This window comes from Caenorhabditis briggsae, assembly GCF_000004555.2.
Source record: "Caenorhabditis briggsae complete genome, chrI, whole genome shotgun sequence".
NCBI lineage: Eukaryota > Metazoa > Nematoda > Chromadorea > Rhabditida > Rhabditidae > Caenorhabditis > Caenorhabditis briggsae.
In genome coordinates this window covers 7,028,193-7,043,931 of record NC_013489.2, presented here as the reverse complement: position 1 = coordinate 7,043,931, position 15,739 = coordinate 7,028,193, and the positions used below count along the sequence as shown (strand labels likewise).

Genomic DNA, 15,739 nt, shown 5'->3' with positions numbered 1-15,739 from the left:
TAGGCCACCATGTAAAAATAGCCTAGAAAACATACCAGATGAATATCAGATCATTTTTAAGACAAAAAAATTGGTGGCCTAGAAAACTCAACTTGCGAAAGTTAGGCCACCACCTCAAAATGGCTCAGAAAACGTACCAGGTGAATATCTGACCATTTCTAAGTCAAAAAGATTGGTGGCCTAGAAAACTCATATTGCAAAAGTTAGGCCACCATGCTAAAATGGCTTAAAACACACACCATGTTAACATCAGATCATTTTCAGGTCAAAAAGTTTGGTGGCCTAGAAAATTCATGTTGGAAAAATTAGGCCACCAGGTCAGATGGCCTAGAAAAAAAAAGATGAGATACGATTTTTTACAAGTAATTCCGGCTGTTAATAACAATTGTTTGTCGATAATTTGTCGACAAATGCCCCCTTCGACAAATTTATTGACAAAAAAAACGACAATTTATCGATAATTTGTCAACAAAATTTTGTCGATAAATTACTTTCGACAAATTTACCGATAATTTGTCAACAATTTATCGACAAAATTTTATCGTTTTTTATCGACAAATTTATCGATAATTTGTCAGGTAAATTTGTCGACAAAATCGGAAAATCTTTGTCGATAAGGCACACTGCCGGAAAGAAAGGCTGAAAATCGCAGGTTTTCGCTGAAATTCCCAATTTTTCCAATAATTCCTTCATGAAATCTTCATTTTAATGCCATTTACTCACTCCGGAAATGCCTAAAACTTTCTCTCCATCAAAACTGTTTCTTTAAAATTTCGAAATCCACTCGACAGCGTTTCTCTTTTACCCCATCAAAATCTGTCCTTCCACTTATAGGAAAAATAGAGTGTAATAATGAGTCAGTGTCAGAAATTTTCCTTTTTCTTCTTGATGCCGTCATCTGAATCCTCCTCCATCGAATCGATTCAAATCGTGCTGCCGTGACCAGTTGGTTGCCTAATACGAATCGAATGGGAGAGAGACAGGTTCTTTTTGTGGGTTATCCTCCTCTTTTCTTCTGGCGAGACAACCACCGCTACTTCCTGCGGTTTTTCTACGTTCGTCGTCTCTTATTCTTTTCGCTTTAGTGGTAGTAGCCATCCTTCTTCTCATTCCTTTTCAACCCAGACCAAAGTATCAAAAATCATGTGTTCTTAAAGGAATTCTCTTTGTTTTTTTTGTAATTTTCTTTGTCTTTGCATTGAAATTTTCCATATTCCATACGGTAGTGATGACTGGAAAACTCCAATCATCTAGACATATCCGACCTCTCGAAAATCACACGAAATCATAGTTTTTGGTCTGAAGTATCGGCCAGACTTTTAGAATTTGATTCAAAATGACATAAAATACGGCTCCGAGAGATAACTAGCGAGTCAGAAATGAAAAGGGCAAGACCATGTGACGTATCGAATCCTGCAAAGATGAAAATAAGAAGTTGGAAAGCTTCGAGATCACATAAAACATAAATTATCATTGTAAAGTTTCCTGAAAACCTGAAAAACTCGATCGGAGAAGTATTTAGAGTAATTTGTCGACTAACCGCAGATTATTCAACACTTCTTCATAGTTGTGATACCAGAGAACATTTTTCTTATTAGATGATGGATGAATTAGAAAAAAAAGCCGACGAATTTCCTTCAATTCGGAAGAAATTCGATGAAAAATTACCAAAAAACGGCAAAAAACCGCCGAAAATCCGCGCGGTGCCTTTGCGAAAAGAGGCGGATCGCTCCGCCCCCTTTTTTACCTGTTTGTTTGCGTGTTCACCGGTGCGATCTTTTTGAATTGACAATAAATACAAATATTCTGAGCGAAAAAACTGATTTTGTGTTTCAGCCTAAACCTATAATTTTGAACGAAGAAACATTTTAAACAATTTTCGATCAAAAAATTGCTGAAAATAGCGGGAATCACTGAAAATTTCACTTTTTTGAATTTCGAAAAATGTGGAAATTGGTTCTCGCGAATCTCAACACTTTTCTGACTGTAATTTGTTTTATTCCGGATTTGTGTTTCTTCCAGTGGGTCTATTTGAAAAAAGAGGCGGCAAATTCAAAAATTTTGAGTGTAGGACAACACTTATTCTTTTAAGGAGAGCCCTGAATTGGGCCATAAAAAGAATCGTTATTGGAATTTTTTCGCTTTTTGGACCACATTTTTGGTTCTTTGGTCCCAAGAACTCGTTAAAAGAGCCCGCGGGGATCCATTGCTAATCCACTCGCAGATGTAGCAAGAAATGAACAATATGTTCAATTTCCTGCGGCTTCATCCCTCTCTGAGAGACTCTCTGGTCCATTTGTCCCTTGAAATTGCCACTTTTTCCGCATCAATCAATATTTTCGTTGTGCCTTTCGCATTAGACTGACTCAAGGATAGTCGGCATTCTCACCTTTTATCATGGTTGCATGGCCCTCAATACGCATCGATTGGTCCGTATAAACAAACTGTGTACCAAGCGAGAGAGAGAGAGCGAGAGAGACGCAGAAAAAAGGAACACAAACTGTGTGATACCACCTCCTTCTCCTTGATAGAGAACAGTCAGTCAATACAATCCCTTGTTTTGTGTATTTGTCTTCTGTTTTCTTTAAAAAAAAAACACTCGTCAGTTATGCATCAGCAGGCTGACATGGTGTCAATTTCGCTATATGGGGGTTCCTCGAAGAGTTAGTTTTCTTGTATTTCAGCCGTTTTAGGCGCTCTTGATCAGGATTTTCTTTCGCAAATTTCAGAAGGGCTGAAACGCCTTGTTTCCCTTCCACTGGGTCATTCGAAAAATAGCACCAAATCCAAAAAAATTTGAATGAAGACAACGTGATTTTAAGGAAGTCGCTAGAGAAAAGGCTTCTCCTTCAAGGAGTGTCTCTGTTTTTGTCTCAGAAAGCAGGTTCTAATCGAAGAAGAATAGGTGATTAGCCCATTAATGGGCGATTCACGCTGTGGGGGTCAGCAGCCCTTTCAATCATGTCACCCTCTCGCTTTCCTTTATGATAACCTCCTTTACGGATCACATTGTGAGAATCAGCTTCTTTACTGACGATTTCTGCGGAAATTGAGAGGATAAGCACCCCGGCTGGTCGTTCCTTATTTGCATTTAGACAATGTCTCTTCCTTTTTTTACACATTTTTCCTTACACAACAAAGGTCAAAAGTAGTAGAAATGTGCGGTGGACATGGAATATTTCCTCTGCCAACAAAAGAAGGCGGAATTAAAAATCGTCGAACGATTTTTTTCCTCCAATTTTCTTTTCAATGAGATTCCAATTGTCCTTCTTTTTTCTAGTAGCAGCAGCTAATGACCATTGTTTTCTCTCTTTTCCTTTCATCCGAAGGTAACAATCAATCGATCCTATTTTGTGTCACTACTAGCCCTTGTCATCATGGGGGTTTGACCTTCTGCGGAGACCCTCAGTCAGTTTCTAAACGCTTTTATTCTGCCTATAGATTTCCGATTTGTTGAAAACTATTTGCGTTTTGGATTTTTCGCGGTTTTGACTTCATAAGAGTGTTGGTTCTACGGTTCGAACGCTTTTTCAAAAGTTCGCTTTCGCAGTAAAAGATACTGTGTTTTCTTTAATAAAAGTTCACCTTATACGTCCATTTTGAGCACAATTATCTCGGTCTCTTCAAAAGATATCAGAAGTTTATCAACTGATAAAATGATCTTCGCGAAGTTATCAGAATTTTATCAGTTGACAGATTTTTTATATCTTTTACCGGAACCGAGATAATTGAGCTCGAAGTGCATTTATAGGATGGGCTTCTATTAGAGCCAAAGCCAATTAGAGATCCCATTTCAAACGGTTCCCTGGCAACTGAAAGCTTTTTTTTTGACGAACTGGCCAAACAAGAGCATGCTTCCTCTAGAACAGAAGCTCGATTTCGTGATATTTTCAATATCTCCCAAGTCAGTTAGAAAAAAAATACTGGGAAGCATCCTTCTTTGCTGTTTCAACAGTAACTTGACCGCAGTTTCTTTCCGGCTGGACATTATTGACCAATTCAAGAGAGAAGCTGTGTATCTCGTCTACAAAAAAATTAAAAGTTTATTAACGGATCACACAGTTAGCTGACTTGATTTGCTTGGCTGGTCTTAGACTGTCGGCTCCGGCATCGAGCAATGGTCGGTGGTGGCTTCGGTAGGCATTCGTAGTTTCTTGAATCGTCAGAACATAGAACACAAGGAAGTCAGAAGTCATAAAGCTGTGGCCGCGTAGCTCAGGTGGATTTTGGCTTGTAACTTTGCTCATAGAAAATATACAGATTTTCGAATAGTACGATTTTGTAGTACTATCAGGACTAATAAAGTTGGTCCAAGAATATTGATCCTGAAAGAAACTATGCTCGAGTATGCCCGTTTTATTTTTGCAAAGCCATTATTTCGAAATCGTCCCCGCAATCTATCATCATTGCTCACCCTTAGCATTTTCCCTCCTGCTAACCTTTCATCCCTCCGGAACGTCACTCTCCATTAGGTCTTGCATAACACCGCCACTAAATCATCACCAAATCTTTTTTTATATTCCAAAGTGAAACCTGTTAGAAACTTTTACAAACGAGAGGTAATAATTGCGGAACTGCGTCACTCACCGATGCAACCGAATTTAGCCTATAAGCTAAACTCTTTTTCTATATCCGAAAAGAAAAAGAAGGACTAGTTGGTAGAGAAGTAATCGGATTCAATTTCCATTTACTCATCCCTCTTTCTTCTTTCCGTTTTCAAAACGTTTTCTTATTCTACTCCACACGTAAACGTCTTCTTCAATTCCTTTTCGAATTTCGCTCGGGTCATTTAGCCTGGTCATTTTTCTCGTTGTATTCGCAGTGAAACTTTGTTCATAGACAAGATGAAGTATTTCAAATACTATAATTTTGTAGTACTCGTCGAGTTCTATTATATCTACTTTAGATAGACTGAAAATATTGATTTTTAAAGAAACTATTACCAGGGCCCGCCAGGGCCCATTTTTGCCCTGCTTTTAAGTAATCTTTTTAGCAGATTTAGCTAATTGTTGCTATTTTTTCTCCGCTTTCACCTTTTCCAATATTTCAACCCCACCCTAATTCCCATCCCTTTCAGAGAGATGTCGTCCTACACTCTTCCACTGTTCCTGTTCGCCATGGCTCTTCTCGCCTCTGCTCCATCAGTCAACGCCGAGGGAGACGATCTTCTCGAGTACGTCAAATCCATTGAGCCACTCACGATCCGTCGCAGTCCACTGGCGTGTCCATTGCCAGTCGTTGGATCCGCGTGCCCAGAGGAGAACGTGTTCTGGTACTTCAAGTGTTGCGGACAAATCGCCGATCAGTGCTGCTTCCGTCTTCAGGTGAGATATGAGAGAGATGAGCAAAATTTGAAATTCCGCAAATTCGATGGTGGGCGGAGCTTAAGCTCGGTAGCTAAATACATCCTTAAAGGAGCATGGATATTTCGTGATTATTTTTGGCCTATTTTTTAGATTTTGTCGATGAATTTTTCATCACAAAAATCAGACAATTCCCAAAAAATCGCATCAAAACAATCAATTTTTAAAAGGTTTTTAGGTTACTGTAATTTTCTTTCTAGGACCATTCTTTCGAAAGTTTGAAAAATAACCGAAACAATCGTTGAGCTTGAAAATGCTCAACTTCAAAAATCGGATCTAAATTTCCTAAAAGCCATCAAATATTTTTCCAAAAACAATTTTTCCTGAAAACTCTGAAAATATCATTTTGCAACCTAAAAAAGCTCGAAACCCCGTTTCTCCCGAAAATCGCACAATTATGATATTCCAGGACTGGGTTACTGTTCTCCTCTTGTTCCTCGCCGTCTGCACCATCCTCTCGATCATCATCAACTGCGTCAGATGCTTCTGCTGTGCCTAAGCCATCCCTTTATGAATCAATCTGTCTTCTTTCTCTGTAATTTCACTTCTCTCCGTCTCTTCATTTCACACACTCTCTCACCCACCACCCAATCAAAAAACTTTTCGGGACAACCATGTTTTATCAATGCATTTTCCTCACCTTCCCTCAATTCTTTTTTTTTTGCCATACGTTGCTCATGTTCTTCTTATTCGTCTCCCCTTTCCAACTACAGTATTCCCCCTTGCCCCATGTATTTTGGCGATTTTGAATAATAAGAGTATCTTCTGTTCCTACTGTTGCTATTTACATGGTTTATTCTGTAAAATTGTGAGAATTTGGGTGTGACTAGAGACAGAGAAAATGGGGGAAAATATGGGATCAATGGGGGATCAATGGAGTATTGGGGGGAGAAAAAAAAGCCAAGTGACATAAAGCTCAGAAATATTATTATTAGTTTCAAAGTAGGCTTAAGCCCAAATACGAATGGTGCAATCCCAGGAGGCGGAGCAAACCGCAGTGCCATCTGGAGACGTTCGGAGGCAACTGATGCGATTCTCGTGACCGTAGAGCACAGAGTGACGAACGCATTTGAGCGAGTCCCAGACGCCGACACGATAGTCTCCGTAGCCAGCGAATAGGATGCGGCCTGGAAGAGTTTTTGTTTTCTGGTTAGAGGTGACCGAGGATTTTTCTAGGCCAAGTCTGTTGTTATTTAGAGGCGAAGATTCGGAAAACAACGAATTACACAAAATTCACTTCAATGAGAACATGCGCCTTTAAATGAAATAATTTTCACCCGTTTTTCTCAAAATTCCAATTATTTCAGGTCATGATCCAGAAAAATTAGGTCACGACCTGGAAAAAATTACATGCGCCTTCAAACGATTTTTCGTAATTTCTATTGCATATTTTTCTTAAAATTTCGACGATTTTTCGGTGAAAAACTCGAGAAATACCGTAATCTATGTATACATGTGCCTGTAAACGAACTTTCGATTTTGTTTTTTTTCTTGAAATTCGATGTGATTTTTGTGTTTTTTCGATGAAAAAAACCGAAAATTCGATTACAAACCTTGAAAAATTTTGAAAATTCTGGAAAATCGTTTAAAGGCTCACATTGTATCACAGACTAGCCGAAATGGCCGAAGATTTTTCCTAGGCCAGCTTACTCACCACTCAAACTGAAGTCGACACCATTGACTGGGAAGAGAATCGATTCCTTCTCGTAGACACACACCTGGCGATCGGCGCGGAGATCGAAGAGGCGACACTGGAAAAGAAATTGGAGTGGTTTGGCGGAAATTCGAATTTTCTTTATCAGCAAACGCGCTCTATCGAACTGGAGTTCTAAAATGGAAATTCTTACTGTAGCATCATCCGATCCAGTTGCGAATGCGTCACCATTTGGATGGAATCTGACTGTATTGATATCGGCCTCATGTCCTTCAAACGATTGGACACATTGACCGGATCGAATGTCCCAAACCAGAGAGTGCTTATCTGCTCCAGCAGAAATGAAGGTGTTTCCAGTGTCGCATTTTGGAACGTCAATGGCGAAGACGTCACCGGTATGGCCGTGGAAGTTCTGGAAATGAGGTTTCTAGGTCAGCGTCATCGAGATGTTTCTATGCCACTAGCGGTACCAAAGAAGAACCTATGTACCTTAAAAATTGGGGACAAGAGCCCCTACTTCTCCAAATTTTGGTATCCTAGGCCACTCTAACTTACCTGAATCAACTGTCCACTCTCGACATCCCAAATGGCGCATGTCGAATCTCCACTTCCAGTCAAAATGAGATTATCAGAACGGAGAAATGTGCAACATGACATATAAGATGTATGGGTTGCCACTTGACGCTTCTTCTGAATAATGTCGTCTTCGAACGACAATGGGACCACACTGCACTTGTTGTCGAGTCCTCTGAAATTTGACTTTTGAGCCACCACCTTTCAATTTTCACATGATTTTTCTCGTTTCCTAGGAAAGATATCGAAAAGTTGTCAACTAATAAAATGTATATCATAAAATTTGAACATTTTTATCAGTTAACACATTTTTGATAATTTCTAATGGAACCGAAATGAACAACGTCTGAATAGGCACACCTTAAAATACCGTACTCCAACCTATGCTTGAACTTTGAGGCAACTTATCTCGGTACTGGTAAAAGTTATCAAAAAGTGGACAACTAATAAAATGTTGGTAATGTTACGATTAACATTTTATCAGTCGACAAACTTTTGATGTCTTTAATAAGACTCGAGATAATTAAGCTCAAAGTGAAGATCTAGGATGGCTATCAGAGCGTCAACGGTTTTTTCCACAGAGATTATCGGATTTTTTTTGCAGAAATCGCACAAAATTAATGGATTTTATCAAAATGCATATTGTGTCTGTGTTTCTGAATGTCCGAATTTCCTTACCCGCATGCAATCATTTGGCTGGATGGCGAAAATGCACAAGCCATAACCCAAGTGGTTGGCATCGTCAATGCGTGCTCCTTGTTTGTGGTGAATCCATCCCAAACAATCACTTTTCCATCCTAAAAATGGTTTTTTGAAATTAGAATCTATTATAGGCCGACTAGATTTAAAAATTCTGATGAACAAAAGACACCATTTTTGGTACTACCGTTAACAGAACAACCCTTTCTCCCCATCTAACTTGCTACTTTGAGACCATATATCTCGGTTCCTTTGAAAACTATCAAAAACGGGTCAACTGACAAAATGTTTCTCATAACAGCAGCAAATTTTATAGGTTGATTACTTTTTGATATCTTTCACAAGAACTGATATAACTTAGCTCAAAGTTGAAAGCTTGGCAGGTCAGTTTATGAGAGTGATTACGATAGTTTAAACCCAACGTATTCCAAAAAAGACGCCTACCTGAGACGATGAGACAATGTGTCTCTTATCCAGGGACCAATCCATGCATAAAACTTTGCCAACATGTCCTTTAAGGATTCGTCGTTGCTTGACGCCGAGCGCGCCCATCACATCCAGACGTTCGGCGGCTTGTTGAACTGAAAATCAGGAAATTATGTGTCTGTAATGTCCGGATGTCCGTTTTTTGATGGTACTGTACATTGTCTAAATCAGAAAGTCTTGAAGGAGGAGGGATATGAAAAATTTATTCCTCAAAACTTTTTCATATAAGCCCCTCGAGGAGTATGACCAGCATGTGAGGAGCGTTGACTGGAAAAAAAAGCACCCTTATTTGATTAAAATTTTCTCGTTTTCTGTGAAAGATATCAAAAAGTAACTAACTGATAAAAGGTTTATCATAATATTGCAAACATTTTGTCAGTTAACCTCTTTTTGATATCTCAAACAAGAACGAAGATAATTTGCGGCAAAGCAAACGATTATATTATCTATCTGTGTCTCGATTCATCCAGATGTTCACTCACTTGGAATATCATTCAACTTATGTCTCTCCGCATCCAACTTCTTCCTCAACTCCTCCGCCTCATTAGCTAATTGTTCCAAATACTCGGACCTAGAAAAAACTACAGTAATCCAAAAATGTGTTTTTTGTCTCCTCACCCTGTCGCGGCGGCTGCGGCGCTTCCAGAATTCTCTGGCACTTTCGACGAAGACGACGATTCTCCAGCGGCCGAACTCATAGTTTTTTTGGGTTTTGAGATCAAAATTTGTGGAAAAACCTGAAGGGTATTATGCGAGCAATGGCGATTTTGAAGCCAGGTTTTTGAGTTAACAACTGGTTGGTGGGATGGTTTAGAGGCTCATTATCCCTGAAAAATGGAAGGTTTAGGAAATAGAACGGGGGAAAAGGAATATCTCGGTTCCCGTAAAAGATACCAAAAATTTGTCAACTAATAAAATTTTTTTGCTATTATGATGAACATTTATCAGTTGACCACTTCTTGATATCTCTTCTAGAAACTGAGATAAATTGGGTCAAAGTTTATGGAATCGAAAAATTAAAGACATCTATTTCATTGATTTGGTCCAAAATAAAAATAAAAAGAAAAAGGAGAGAAATCGAAAATGGGCAAAAGAGCTTTCTCTCCATCTCTCAATATCTGCTCTCGTTTTTCACTTGGTGCATCCATCTCCACCGAATTTTGTGTATGCCCGTGAGTATGTCTGTCTGCGCCTCTCACTGCTTCTTCTTTTTCACCCTTTTTCTCTCTCCTCTCTCTCCCTCTCTGCCTTCGCTTCTCGTCGCTTTTTGCCAGTGAAGTGAGACCAAGCACGCGACGCGGTCGCGTCGCGGCTTCAGGAAAAAGAAGAAGAGGAAAAAGAGAAGAGCTTTATGTTTGGGAAAAAGGAGAAGAAGAAAAAAGGAATTAGGAAGAAAGAAAAAAAGAAATAGAAGAAGAAAAAGAAGTGGGTGTAATTTATGGATCGCCCAATTAGGGGATAAAACTGAAAAAAAAAGCATAAAAAAGAATCTCAGCATCTCAGAATCTCGAAATCTCGAAATCTCAAAATCCCAGAACCTCATAATCTCAAAATTTCAGAATCTCAAAATCTCAATATCTCAAAAACTCAGAATCTCAGAATCTCAGAATCTCAGAATTTCAAAATCTCAGAATCTCAGAATCTCAGAATCTCAAAATTCCGAAATCTCAAAATTATAGAATTTCCAGATTTCAGAATTTCAGTATTTCAGGCTTTCAAGATTTTAGGATTTTAAAACTCTCGAATCTCAAAATCTCAGAATTTCTAGGTTTTAGAATTTCAAAATTAGTATTTTCCTTTTCCGTAAAATCAGCCGAATTGTTTTGTTCTTCAAATTCAAAAATGAAAAAAAAAACCAATTAATGACCTGCTGAAATTCTCTAACCCCTCCTCATCTTTTAACTCTCTTGTTATCAGACTGATAAGCACACAATGAACTGCTGCTCGTTCATTTATTCTCATTTTACTTTTTCTCATGGCGCAGTGTTTATGTGCCTCTATTTTCCTGATTTTTTTTCGAAATTCTATATTTTTCCTATACTAAATAAATTATGGTTCTAATTGTGATACAGAAAATATTTTGAAAAGTGAGTTTTTGAAAGGTTCAAAAAAATTATTAGGGCTTTGTGATTTGTATTAGTTCTTAAGTTCATCTCTTCAGGTCCTAGAACCAAGAACCAAATCGTTTTTTTCTTAATTGGTTTTTTCAATCTCGAACTTATAGAGAAATGTCTAAATCACTTGGTATGACTCACTCTGTAGTCCAATATGCTTTTGCTGCACTTGGGAAAGTCAAAAAGCTGGGCCGCTTCGTCCCTCACAATTTAACCCAGTTTGACTACGGCCGGATAATGAAAAATTCTTGTAATTTTTTTTTAAATTTGGACTTATCGAGCGGGGCACAAGCAAAGTAATGCATTCTAATCTTCACCGCTCAACAAATTTATGAAATGTTTAAAGAAATTGGAAAAAAGGAACATTTCTGTCAAAAAACCAATTTTTTAGACCTCCAGATACAGCGGTTTGAAGCTTTTGAGAGGCGCAGAATGATCGAGTGCCTCGTTGTCTGCGTCTCTCAGAAACTTCAGACGACTGTATCTCAGATTCCAGATGATCTAGAAAACTAATTTTTGGACTAAATGATAGCTGGAACATTTTTTTCAAGCTGAACATCTTTACTATTAACAATCATCAAATTCTGTCTGTGTGTCCGTTTGTTCCCGGTTCCACGACCCTAGTGAAGTCTCCAGTAGACCAAAAATTCTCAAATTTTTACAGATGATCAGAAATAGCAGCGAGATGTTGCCCGTCTATTTTTCATTTTAAAATTTTGTTTCTGACGTCACCTGGAGACGTTACTCCATTCCTACAGTGCAACTCTTTAGAAAATTATTTTCACGTCACTTCCGTCCAACCCCTCTATTTTTTTCTTATCCACACTATATCTGATAAAAATGTTATTTTGTGAAAATAATTATTTAGTCTTAGTTTTGAAAGAAGAGAGAAAGAAAAAGTTCAGTAAACTTTAAAATTCTGACTTTCTGAATCCCCTAACTTCTCAAAAACTGAATTTCGGAGATTCTGATTCACGAAATTTGATTATTTTTTTTGAAAATGCGAAATTTCTAACCATTCCTATGCTTCAAACATTTTGGTTTCACTTTAAAATTCTAAAATTCTAATTCAGAAATTCGGAAAATTGGAAAAACGGGAACTCGAAAATACCGAGATTTGAAACTTCGGAAATTTTGAAGTTTGAAAATCAGAGAATTCAAATGTCCAATGTTTCGGAAATCCAGAAGTATAAAAATTCAGATATTCGGAATATTACGAAATTAAAAAATTTGAAAGTTAGAACACTCGAAATTTTGAAAATCCAAAATCTCGAAAGCAAAAACCAGAAAAACCAGAAACTCAGAAGTTCAGAATATCAGAAAGCCCAAGTTCGGAATTTAGAAAATTCGGAAATTCATAAACTTTGTGAATCAAAAACTCAGAAATGTGTTTTAGAGAAAATTCTGAAAATCTGATTCGTGTTAAAATTTTTAATTTTGGGAATTTGTGAAGTAGAATCTCAGAAAGTCGGAAATACGGAAACTTGAAAATACGAAATTTCAGAAATTATGAGTTCTGAAATGAAGTATTTTAATAGAAAAATCTTTAAGTTCTAGAATCGCAGTTCCGAAAATTCAGGACTCCTGAATTTCAAAACTTCTGAAAAAATTATAAGTTGTCAAATTTCAAGAAATTCGGGAATTCAGGAAAATTATTAGTTCTAAAACTTTGGAAATTTTGAACAGTTCGTGTATCAACTAAGACACATTTCTGTTCTACATTGCTGATTTATCTGTCCAAGCCCAAACTCAATCGGTTAAGGCTGTTGTAAGCGGGAGCCAGAAGGTTTAGCCCCGAAGGCGCATAAGCAGACTGTCACTCCAGTTTATGAAAGTTGACAACACAATCAACTAAAACTTCCTCTTCTGATTCTCTCCGATTTGGAGATTCAAACGTTTTTAGTGAAGCCAGGAGATTGTAGCCGCCGAGAGGCGGCGGAAATCGACTGGTTTCTTTAAATTTTTCAAAAATTCAAAAGAAGACTGGTTGGAAAGTGTCGAAAATGTTCTTGATAGCTAAGCAAAGTAATGCATTTCGATTCTCATCTCTCAGCGATCACAGGTCACAATTTCCAGCTTACTAGCTCGAGGGAATTGATAGAACAGAATGTTGTGTGTTTTAGGAACTACTATTGTATCAGATGGATGAAGTGCGTATGGAGGCTTGGAGGTAAAAATCGGGATTACAACCACACGTGGGTAAACCACAAAACGGTTCACGCCCAATCTATTGAAGCCAGTTAATGTTGGGGAGACATGAAAAAAAATGTTCTCGAAATTCCGTTTAAATATGCCTCTCGAGGAGTTGAACTTGGGGGGGGGGCGAAGATTGAGGGTGCGGCGCCGCTACCGACTGAGCGACGCGGGCAAAGAGAAAGCGGCCGCGCGATTGCATACATAAAGGCGAGGACGACAGCTGTACGCAGAGTGACATTAAGCGTTGTACACTGTTACGGTAGAATGCATACTCTGGCCCCAAAAATCCCCCGTAAAATCTCCTGTCCCTACCCCTTTAAGGAAATGAAAAGCAGATTTGGAGTACTTGTTCGAAAGACGTTCTTATTTATTAAATGCCGAAAGCCTCCGAAAGTAAAATCATTGAAGGACATTTTTTCCACTATAAGAAGACAATTATGAAATATGAAATATCTGCATCTTCATTGCTATGTATTCTAGCCAACTGGGCGGCTGAAATCAGAGGATGTCGTCCCATCCGTCCCATCCGACCAATACGAAAACTCTTTCCCCGCCACTTCCAAAAATACATGTATCCTTATCCGTGGGCTCCTCCGGTAAAGTCAATAATATCCGTTATACGAAGAGATTGGAAAACTTGGAAGTTGGGATCACCATAACCATTTTTGATCGAAAGAGAAAAAAGTAAGTCATTTCAGAACGCAATTTTTGAAAAGTTTCATTTTACAGATTGGAAGTATATTTTCACAGACACAGTCGTGCCGTTATACATCGCTGTGAACCCGGAAGATGAGATGGACGTGTTCTTCCGACAACATCCGCGGAAATTATGTACTTCGAGTAATTGTTACGGTTACGAGGTAATCATTAAAAGACGAAGTATTTCTCTAAACATGGTTCTTTTCAAATTACCATTAACGAGGAATGGCATAAGTTCTACGACCAGCGGATGCTACCTTCGCACATAGACCAAATAACGATTGGTGTCAACGTCTGCTGAAATTGAGGAAGTCCCTAAATTTTTAATGTTTCAAATTTAATAAAGGTTTGTTTTCCGAACAATTATTCAACCTCTATTTGACATACAGTACCGGTCAATAAGAATTCACAGATTTTTTTTGAGAATTCCTAGTTTTTAAGCAACATTCCGATTTCCAAAAAGCATCCAAACTTGACAGCCGAGCTCCAGACTCCTGATAAGTATCCAAATGGCCGAAAATGAACTTCACATCTTTTATGTGTCTTATTGATTGGTACTTTATGTTTACATATATCGCAGTTTAAATATGTTGAAATCTGAAGAAAAATTTCCGATTTTTCAATAATTTTTATTGCGAAATATACAAGCAAAAAGAAAGAGATAGAAAAGTAAAGAAGTGAAAGACAGAATGAAAAAATAATACTAGTAGCGAGAAACATTATAAGCATCAGGTCGATGAGCTCCAGCCGGAGCTGTGGAAGAGGTGTAGTAGCGGTCTTCGGCCGAATAGATCACCTGATCGCCAGGTACCATGACACGGGAAATTTCAGAATCTCTAGGTGAGGAATCCACGTGGATTTGACGTTGTTGGCGGATGACAGGATTATAATTAGCATTACCAGAAATATTATCGGATGGATAGGAAGAAGAAGAAATTGGGATAGGAGCAGGTGGAGATTGGTTGGTGATGATTGGAGAGGAGACTAAACTGAAATGGGTGGTATTTCAAAATAAATGGATGAAAAATTCTGAAACTCTAAAACTCAACATTTCTAATTTCAATTTTTAAGAAAATATCAAAATAAAAGAAAAACCTGAATTTCTGTCATGAAACCATTTTTCTGGACCTCCTAGAAGCTGAGATACAGCAGGTTTATGTTTTTGAGAGACGCAGACAGTTAGAGTGTTTCATTGCCTGCGTCTCTCGAAAACTTCAAACTCCTTTATCTCAGCTTCTAGAAGAGCTGAGAAACTTGTAAATGAGAGCTGAAACATGAATATTTTTGGCTTGAAATTTTTTGACTTCAAAGTACCAAAATTTTCAATTTTATTGTAAAGAATATAAACGAAGAAATCTATAAAAAGCAATTTTCTGGTTTTTGTTCTTTGTGATTTCTCTTGAAATATTCAAAAACTTAATGAAGAATGTAAAATATTTAAACTTCCAAAAAAACTCAAGAAAATTCGGTTCTTGTTGCTTTTTTTGCAAGCTCAATTTTTTTTTCAAGTCCAAAAATTTCAAAATTTTGAATATTGAAAATTTTATTACTGAACAAGAAACAAGAAATTGAGCTACAGTAATCGAAGCGATTTTTTTTGCAAAAAAGTATTCTTGACAATCGTATTAAAAAGAGTTTACAAAATCGTTTTTTTTCAGGATTCCGGAGATTCCACTGTTTCACCGAAACAACACGCTTCTTTTGCTTAAAAAATATTCTCAATTTTCATGAGTTTTGAACTAGAACTCCTCGCATTTTTTGACAAAATTTTTCCGAAAAAATGAGCGGAGAAATAGAAGGACCGGCTCTTCTAAAACAGATTTAACGGTTATTCAAATGTCTCGTACCTTGTTGCGTGGTCTTCCTCTGATTGCGATTTCTCAACCCAAACCATCCAGCGAACCAAATTCCAGCAATACAAACACACGGAAGGCAGCAACAGCAAAGCAACAGCA

The 15,739-nt window shown here is 37.9% G+C and overlaps 4 protein-coding genes across 4 annotated transcripts; 2 read left to right on the top strand and 2 right to left on the bottom strand.

Annotated features, from left to right (window-relative positions):
• Window positions 1–5,081: 5,081 nt before the first annotated feature.
• Window positions 5,082–5,862, top strand: CBG11905 (the record flags this gene model as incomplete). The annotated part of the gene is made up of 2 exons (XM_002646172.1): window positions 5,082–5,324; window positions 5,773–5,862. 2 exons carry the CDS (start codon window positions 5,082–5,084, stop codon window positions 5,860–5,862), a joined length of 333 nt encoding a protein of 110 aa, XP_002646218.1.
• A 449-nt stretch (window positions 5,863–6,311) lies between these two features.
• Cbr-gpb-2 lies at window positions 6,312–9,473 on the bottom strand (the record flags this gene model as incomplete). The annotated part of the gene is made up of 8 exons (XM_045237002.1): window positions 6,312–6,490; window positions 7,018–7,114; window positions 7,211–7,429; window positions 7,573–7,765; window positions 8,269–8,387; window positions 8,734–8,870; window positions 9,258–9,346; window positions 9,394–9,473. 8 exons carry the CDS (start codon window positions 9,471–9,473, stop codon window positions 6,312–6,314), a joined length of 1,113 nt encoding a protein of 370 aa, XP_045094699.1.
• Window positions 9,474–13,590: 4,117 nt separating this feature from the next.
• Window positions 13,591–15,493, top strand: CBG11903 (the record flags this gene model as incomplete). The annotated part of the gene is made up of 3 exons (XM_002646170.1): window positions 13,591–13,681; window positions 13,815–13,945; window positions 15,443–15,493. 3 exons carry the CDS (start codon window positions 13,591–13,593, stop codon window positions 15,491–15,493), a joined length of 273 nt encoding a protein of 90 aa, XP_002646216.1.
• CBG11902 lies at window positions 14,488–15,678 on the bottom strand (the record flags this gene model as incomplete). Its single annotated transcript, XM_002646169.1, has 2 exons — window positions 14,488–14,773; window positions 15,632–15,678. 2 exons carry the CDS (start codon window positions 15,676–15,678, stop codon window positions 14,488–14,490), a joined length of 333 nt encoding a protein of 110 aa, XP_002646215.1.
• Window positions 15,679–15,739: the final 61 nt, after the last annotated feature.